This window comes from Elephas maximus, chromosome 22, assembly GCF_024166365.1.
Source record: "Elephas maximus indicus isolate mEleMax1 chromosome 22, mEleMax1 primary haplotype, whole genome shotgun sequence".
Taxonomy (NCBI): Eukaryota; Metazoa; Chordata; class Mammalia; order Proboscidea; family Elephantidae; genus Elephas; species Elephas maximus.
This window is the reverse complement of record NC_064840.1, coordinates 21552563-21560787: the sequence shown is the minus strand read 5'-3', so window position 1 is coordinate 21560787 and position 8225 is coordinate 21552563. Positions and strand designations below refer to the sequence as shown.

The 8225-nt window shown below is 58.3% G+C and overlaps 1 protein-coding gene across 4 annotated transcripts; it reads left to right on the top strand.

Moving 5' to 3' along the window:
* Positions 1-2348: 2348 nt before the first annotated feature.
* On the top strand, positions 2349-6176 carry SLC7A4 (solute carrier family 7 member 4). 4 transcript variants are annotated; one of them, XM_049865797.1, is made up of 5 exons: positions 2349-2362; positions 3001-4023; positions 4404-5044; positions 5538-5646; positions 5751-6176. In XM_049865797.1, the coding sequence occupies exons 2-5, from the start codon at positions 3042-3044 to the stop codon at positions 5939-5941; spliced, it is 1923 nt and encodes a 640-aa protein (XP_049721754.1). In that variant the 5' UTR covers positions 2349-2362; positions 3001-3041; the 3' UTR covers positions 5942-6176. The 4 variants fall into 4 exon arrangements, with proteins under 4 accessions (XP_049721754.1, XP_049721755.1, XP_049721753.1 ...); XM_049865798.1 differs by lacking the exon at positions 2349-2362 and adding an exon at positions 2369-2473 and having other exon boundaries at positions 3005-4023; XM_049865796.1 differs by lacking the exon at positions 2349-2362 and adding an exon at positions 2369-2473.
* Positions 6177-8225: the final 2049 nt, after the last annotated feature.

Here is an 8225-nt window from a genome sequence, read left to right as displayed (position 1 = left end):
AGTAAGATTTGTTGAGCCAATGAAGACCCTCCGGACTGTTGTTACTGAAACCTGTACCAACGATTGTTCAAAAAGACAATTCAAAATGTAGAATCACAGTTTCTAGCCAATCTGTGAAAACGTGAAGCTTTCAATGGTTTTGTCCATTTGTAATGTTAATATGCACTGATGATTCTCGGACAGACACGGCTGTGGCAGCGTGCTTGTCCGTTTTCCCATTCTTGCCTATTCTGTAACCCTTGGACTCGGGCAGACACGGCTGTGGCAGCGTGCTTGTCAGTTTTCCCACTTTTGTCTGTTCTGTAATATTTCCTTGGATTCGGTTCAATATTTCCTTGGATTCGGTTAGACATCGGCTCTGGCAGCATGCTTGTCCACTTCCCACTTTTGCCCTTTTGAATATATGCCAAATAAATTTTTTTTTTTTTGCTTTACTAAACTTTGTGATGTTTTTACTCTAGAACAAGGTTCAAGTGCACTCAAGGGTGCCTCAGAAGAAAGCCCTGGCAATCTACTTCTGAAAAACCAGTCACTGACCACCCTGCGGAGCACACTTCTCCTCTGACGAACACGGGTTGCCGTGAGCTGGAATCAGCTCCATGGCAACTGGCTTGGCTTTTAGTTGCCAGGGCTGGAGGGAGTTATTGCTCAGGTGGCACTGAATTTCTGTTAAGCGTGATGAAATAATTTGGAAAAGGAGAGTGGCGATGATTGCACAACATGATGAACTTAATGTCACTGAATTGTAAACGTAAAAATTGTTGAATTGGCAAATGTTTTGTCATACATCTTTTTGTCCAGGAAAAAACAAGAAGTTTGTCCTCCATGTCCATTGTATGTTGGTGCCTACGAAAGAGCGTATGGTGGGAACCTTCTCTGGACAGACGAGAAGTCAGCACTCTGATCCACTGCATACCAACTCTTAAGTGGCCACCAGTAAGGCAAGGGGGAAGTTCCCGTTACAAAACTGCCCCAGCCTCTTGATTTGAATTGCATTTTTCTAAATTAACCTGATGTTTCAGGACAAAGGAAGTCTATTCAGTTATGTTTAGGCAACACTGGGGCAAGGTGGGAAAGATGTTATCTGTTCCTCAAGACAGTATCAACCAAATATTGAAAGGGCCCGAGGCTCCTATTCCTAAGGCACAGCGTTCCAAGTGGCATTATCTTGTCATAACATCCCGTCATTGGCCCATTGAGCCAGTAGGACTGTAGGTGCCACGAAGATCCAGTTCCACGAACCACATACAAAGTTGAAAACTCTTATAATGTTCTGGGGGAAAAGAAAGCCTCTTTGTTTTTGATTTTGCTTTGCTTTGCTTGGAGTCAGAATCGACAAGATGGCAATGAGTTTGGTTTGGTTTGGTTTGGTTTGCCTTGGTTTGGTTGCTGTCATTTTGCTATGAACAAGTTAACATCAGCTTTTTCACTTTCGGAGAAGAGGGAACAGCAGAAGGATGAAGACCCCTCAGCTCCAAGAATAATAAACCTGAGAGGGGCTTGAGACGGTTGTATGATGGGGGACCACGCTCGCAGTGTGGGGTCTTGCATGGAGTGGGTTCAGTAGTGGGGAGGCGAGCTCTCACTGATGTCCATTGATGCCCATGAGCCTGAGGGGGGCTCCATTACCTTGGGAGGGTCCTGGATGAGCCCATGCTGGAGACCCCCTGCAGGCTGTCCCAGGAGGTTTCTTGTGCTCCTTTCAGGGGCTTTGTCTGTAGCTGGTTTACAAAAACTGAGTGCCCTCTCTTCCCAAGGTGCGACTTGACTTACTGCCATCCCATTGTACCCATTGTACCACTGCCCCAGTCCCTAGCCACCCAGGATGGGGGGCCCTGGATAGTGCCCAGGTGGGTGGGGTATATGTCTTAGGGTAAGGGTTCAAGGCGGGAGTCTGCCACAATAGAAAGTGGATGGGCTCTGGAGTCCCAGATCTGCGCCTTAGCTCCGCCCCCAAGCCCATCCTGGTGACCTTAGCCAGGTCATTTATCCTATGGTCTGGACCTTCTCTTCCGTGAATCCGTCCAGCGATACAGCTTGCTCAGAACCGGGTGAGCTCTGGTCTTGTTTTTGTGAGGTAGGTGTAGGTGGGCTATCTGGGTCCGCGGCGGGTGTGTGTATGTGACCTCCAGGGCTGAGCGGTTTGTGGAATCCCGGCGCAGAGTTGGGGCCACAGTGCTGTGTTAGGAGTGCAAGTGGCGCGGCAGCGTGCGGGAACTGGGCCGCGGGGTGGGCGCGCGGGGCGGCACGAGGGATCCCGGCGCGGAGTGGGGGCGGGCCCTGCGCACCGTCGGCGCCGGAGGGCGGGAGGGAGGAGCGGGTGCAGCGCGCAGAGCGGCGGAGGCGGCGGCAGCGGCAGCAGGTGGGTTGCAGCGGGTGCTGAGGCCCTGGCCGAGGCGAAAACTCGGGTGCCTGGGCACACGGGCGCGCTGAAGCTGGCTCTGGAGGCGGTGACGTTTCCTGGCAAGGGGAGGTGCGTGGGGCTTCGGCTTCAGGGCGCAGGGCCCAAGCACCCCCAACTCCGACCGGTTCGCTGATCCGCCATCCCGCGGGTGGGGATTGGGGGGGCGATCACAGCTGTCTGAGGACCGGCGGCCGATTGGGCCACGCCCGGGCCGCAGAGCCGCTCCTGTTCCGGGTCCTAGCGATCTGGCCCAGGTCCCCGGAAGCCTTGCGTTTCCACCTTGCTCTGGATACCAGACCACGGAGTGGTTCCCAGGTAGTGCTCCCTGGAGCTGTCACCTCCCCACCCTCAGTGCCACCCTGCTCCCCTCCAGGTCCCCTACAACTGCCCAAAGGGGCAGATGGGACCTCTCATGCTTCCCTGTGACCCCCCTGCCTGCAAGCCTTGACCCCTGCTCTCCAACAGGCCCACATGTGGTGCCCAGTATCCAGGCGCTCAGAGCTGCGGACAGAAAGAGGCTGGGGGTGGGGTGTCCAGGAGGGACTGAAGGCTGGCCAGGACCTGGCTGGGCAACCTGTCGTTCCCCTTTGGCCCAGACAGGTGCCGTCTGGCTCTGTGCCCAGCTCTGCTGTCCACCATGGCCCGAGGACTGCCCCGTGCGGTCAGCCTGGTGCGCTTCTGCCGGAAGCTGAACCGACTGAAGCCACTGGAGGAGACCACCATGGACACGTCACTGCGGCGCTGCCTCTCCATGCTGGACCTGACCCTGCTGGGTGTGGGTGGCATGGTGGGGTCAGGGCTCTATGTACTCACAGGCACTGTGGCCAAGAAGATGGCTGGCCCCGCCGTGGTGGTGTCCTTTGCCGTGGCCGCTGCAGCCTCTCTGCTAGCCGCCCTGTGCTATGCTGAGTTCGGGGCACGTGTGCCCCGCACGGGCTCTGCCTACCTGTTCACCTACGTGTCCATGGGTGAGCTGTGGGCCTTCCTCATTGGTTGGAATGTGCTTCTCGAGTACCTCATAGGGGGCGCCGCCGTGGCCCGTGCCTGGAGCGGCTACCTGGACGCCATCTTCAGCCACCAAATCCGAAACTTCACTGAGACCCACCTGGGCATCTGGCAGGTACCCTTGCTGGCCCGCTACCCAGACTTCCTGGCTGCGGGCATCCTGCTTCTCGCCTCGGTTTTTGTCTCCTGTGGGGCCCGCGTCTCCTCCTGGCTCAATCACACCTTCTCGGCCATCAGCCTGGGCGTCATTCTCTTCATCATCACCCTGGGCTTCATCCTGGCCCGCCCGCACAACTGGAGTGCCGAGGAGGGCGGTTTTGCACCCTTCGGCTTTTCAGGCATCCTGGCCGGTACTGCCACCTGCTTCTATGCCTTTGTGGGCTTTGATGTCATTGCCACCTCCAGTGAGGAGGCCCAAAACCCGAAGCGGGCAGTGCCCATGGCCATCGCCATCTCACTCAGCCTGGTAGCTAGTGCCTACATCCTGGTCTCCTCCGTGCTCACCCTCATGGTGCCCTGGCACAGCCTCGACCCGGACTCAGCACTTGCCGATGCCTTCTATCGGCGTGGCTACAGCTGGGCTGGCTTCATCGTGGCAGTTGGCTCCATCTGTGGTGAGGGGCCCATCTGGGCAGGGTGGGAACAAGCAGGGAGGGCAGAGGAGCCTCCTGTGCTGAGTTTTCGCCATCTGGGCCTCAGTTTTACCAGCTGTGTAATAGGCCCAGGGAGGCTGTATCTATTAGAGACTCCCCCCTCACACTCCCCCTTCCAGTTGTACTTAGAATGGCAGTTCCAGGCACGTGCTTACAGGTCCTTTCCTGGGCAGAGGGACCTATTACCATGTCAGATCCCCCAATGAGACCTAAACTGGAGCGTCCCATTCCTGGGTGTGCTCATGTCCATGTTCCCAAAGGGGGTCTGCACCCTGGCCCCTGTCAGGGGCCCCTGGTAGGCCTGTTCACTGTGCTGACCAACTCCCCACTATCTGTTGCAGCCATGAACACCGTCCTGCTCAGCAACCTCTTCTCCCTGCCACGCATCGTCTATGCCATGGCCACCGATGGGCTCTTCTTCCAGGTGTTTGCCCGTGTGCACCCCCGGACACAGGTGCCTGTGGTGGGCATCATGGTGTTCGGGGTCCTCATGGCCCTCCTGGCACTGCTGCTGGACCTCGAGGCGCTGGTCCAGTTCTTGTCCATCGGCACGCTGCTGGCCTACACCTTCGTGGCCACCAGCATCATAGTGCTGCGCTTCCAGAAGGCTTCTCCACCCAGCTCCCCGGGCCCATCCAGCCCAGGCCCTCTGACCAAGGAGCACAGCTCCTTCTCAGACCGCCTACAGCTGGTGGACACTGGGCAGGCCTCAGCCCATGAGCCCGGGCAGCTGCGACCAGCCCTGAGACCCTACCTGGGTTTCCTGGATAGGTGCAGCCCCGGTGGTGCTGTGACGTGGGCCATCAGCATCCTGGTGGCCTCAGCCATCACCCTGGGCTGTGTGGTGGTCTTCGGTGGCTCGGCCCTTCACCTCCCTCGCTGGGCCTACTTCCTGTTGCTCCTGCTCAGCTTCAGCGTGTTTCTGCTCAGTCTCCTCATCCTGGGAGCCCACCAGCAACAGCGCCCACTGGATACCTTCCAGGTACTTCCTCCAGCCAGCAACCCCTGGCTTTCGGTCCAGTCGCTCCCTCAGCCCCAAGTCCAGGGGTGCCACAGAAGGAACAAAGGCTTGGAGGGCTGGGAGGCCACCAAGTGCATCCCCCTGTCTTTCTGTATGGTGAGCTGGTGCTTGGCTCCAAAATCACCAAACCAAAAAAACCCAAACCAGTTGGTGTGGAGTTGATTCCGACTTACGGCAACCCTGTAAGTCCAGAGTAGAATTGTGCTTCATAGGGTTTCCAAGGTTGTGACCTTTTGGAAGCAGATCACCAGGCCTTTCTTCCTAGGCACCTTTGGGTGGGTTCGAACTACCAACCTTTTGGTTAGCAGCTGAGCTTGTTAACTGTTTGTACCACCCAGGGATGCCCTCAGATTCTCCAGAGGTACAGAAAGGCTCTGTGGTTTTCCATGCAGTCAGGCCCTGGGCTGGCAGATCTCTCCTGTAGCCCGGCCCAGCCCCACGCTTGTCCCCTCAGATTCCCCTGGTGCCCCTGACTCCAGCCCTGAGCATCCTCCTCAACATTTCCCTCATGCTGAAGCTGAGCTACCTGACCTGGCTGCGCTTCGGCATCTGGCTGCTGGTCGGTGAGTGGGGCCAGCACGACCCTAGGGTTCAGGACCCTGCGTGGTTACAGGAGGAGGGTGAGCGGGGTGGGGAGCTGCCCCTCAGCCTTGTTGCACCCCTGCAGGACTCGCTGTGTATTTCGGCTACGGCATCCGGCACAGCAAGGAGAACCTTCGGGAGCCGCTAGGGCTGACTGCCACACGCTACGTGGTGTTCCCCAGCGGCAGCCTGGAGGAGACAGTGCAGGCTGTGCAACCCTCCAGCCAGGTGCCTGCCCCAGAGGCCAGCTGCATGGAGCAGCCAACCAGCCCGTGAGGCCAGTTGTCCCCCACCTCCAAGGGAGGGGGTCCTCAGGACCTTAGGACCTTAGCCCTGTTGCTGAACTTTGGGTCTCCGGGAGTGGGGCTGTGGCCAGAGCTGTTGTGGACTCTTCACTCAGCACATTCCAGTTGTGACCGACTCCAGCTACCTGGGCAGATATGGCGGCAGGGTGGGAGGAAGAGGCCCGCAGTCCCAGGGCATCCACAATAATAACTGCTCGACCTTCCACATGGCCTACCACTGTGTCCACTGTGGTGTTCTTTGTGGCATCTGAGTCCTCACCAACACCCTGGGAACCAGAGGATTGTCCTCGGCCCACAATGATAACACTGAGGCTCCGCAAGGAGGAGGTGACAACTGGGTCAGGGATGGCCAGGCCTGGGTCCTGGGCTCCTCCTCTCAGGCCAGCGCCCTCTGCCTAGTTCAGTGGAGATCCACACACACCCCTACGTGCACCAGGAGCAGCCCACTTCCCCAGGGACCAGTGGCAGCGGGGCCCTTGACAAGATAGTGAGCTCCATCTCCAGTCTCCCCACATGTCCCCTGGGCCCCAGGGAGGCCCCCTGAAAAGCTACAGATTCCTATGGTCCTCCTGGTTCCCAGAGCTCCCAGAAAGCACAGCATGTACCCAAGGCCTCCTTGGGGACACAGAGGCATACACACGTGTGGTCACACGCCCCCGCAGGCACGTGCCCACATGGCTGCTTGGGCGTGCACACAGTGTTTCCAAGCTTGGATCCCTGTTTTGGTTTCTCCCTACACCACAGCCCTCAGCTACCAAGGCTCACTCGCTCCACCTGGAGGTGAAGGTGCACACATGTGGGAGTGCACACATGGCAAGACTTGCCCCACGTACCTTCCAGCCCACCTGGTGGCTGTGGGGCCAGTCCGGGGTATCTCTGGGAAAGCCCAGGTCCCTCCTGTACCCTTCCCCCACTGGTCTCCCCGTGGTTGTGCTATGGCTGCTACAGACAACTCCTCCTTCCCGTTCCTGCTCTGCAGAGATGACGCAGGAAGCTGGTGGTTTGGCAGGCTTTACTCCTCTACTGTCTCCACGTCAGACAGAACCCAGCTTCATGGGCCACAATTTCCCAGCCCAGCCCTTCTGAGCCTGCCTCCCCAGGAATACCCTTCCGGGGACTGAGAGGCAGTAGGAATCCAAAGGCTTTGTTGAGGTGCCGGTGTTGGGTGCTAGCCTCCCCTGAGCCCCAGCCCTGGCCTCCCTGACCTGGTCCATGCTGCTCCATGGGCAAGCAGCCAGCACGCCTAAGGTCACCAGAGGCCCAGCAGAAAGTAGCTCCTCACCTCCCTGGGGTGGGCATGCTCCCATCCCTGCCCACCACCCTGGGACCAAGGTAGGGCTTGGCTCCTGCAGCTCTCCATCCAGCTCGTCCTGAACTTGGCCCTGGGGCCTGAGAAAATTCTCCAGACAGCTGGGCCAAGCCCCAGGGGAGGTTCCAGAGCCAGAACCTGCAGGCAGCTAGAGGCCAGATCTGCCTGGTGTCCTTGATTAGTAACAATGCTCCTAGCCACTCCTCTCTGCTAAAGGTCAAGGGCTCCAGTGGGGGTGGGTAGTTTCCTAGACATGGCTTGTATGGGAGTAAATTGCAGAGGTACCTGCTGTCCCCAGCAGGGAGCCTGGTGGGCAGGTTGGGGAGGGTATTGGGCTAGGGGGGTCCACCAAGGAGGCATATAGATGGTCCCAAAGGACGCATTGACTGTCACTTCAGCTCATGAGCCCTCTTCTCTCCATCCAGCCTCCCATAGCCTGAGGCTGTCATTGGGAAGTGGCTGGTGCTCAGAACTGAGCATGTGTGGCCAAGAGTTGTGCCCATGCCCTTTCTGGGGTTCTGGGGGGCAGACCACCTGCCCCCTCTTGCCATGGATGAGGCCCAAACTGGATGAGGACCAGCTGTAGGTGGCCCAGTCCCAGAGCAGTGAAGACCACACCGGCTCTAGTTGAGGCTGTACAGAACCCACTGAAGGGCCGCTGAGCAGGGGTCTCCACATATGATGAGGTGCCAGCAGGGGGAAGAGGGGTGGGAGCCATACAGAGTAACAGCCAGTGGGAGGGCTATTGCTGGAGGAATCCTGAGACCCCAGCAGGCCAGCACCTGGTAGGCTGCAGGTCTCTGTACAAAGCGCCTCCCAGGGAGCTGCCTATCAAGGCCAGAGTTAGGGGCAGAGAGTCTGCCTGGGAGCACAAGGGTGGGTTTGCCCCTCTGCCTCCCACCCTGGTCCTGCTGGGGCTTCATCCATGAGGTCCCAAGGCAATACC

Coding starts and splice junctions, on each gene's coding strand:
- SLC7A4 (XM_049865797.1), top strand. CDS start 3,042: ATGGCCCGAGGACTGCCCCGTGCGGTCAGCCTGGTGCGCTTCTGCCGG. Junction 5,045..5,537: donor GCCCACTGGATACCTTCCAG/GTACTTCCTCCA, acceptor TTGTCCCCTCAG/ATTCCCCTGGTGCCCCTGAC. Junction 5,647..5,750: donor CGGCATCTGGCTGCTGGTCG/GTGAGTGGGGCC, acceptor GCACCCCTGCAG/GACTCGCTGTGTATTTCGGC.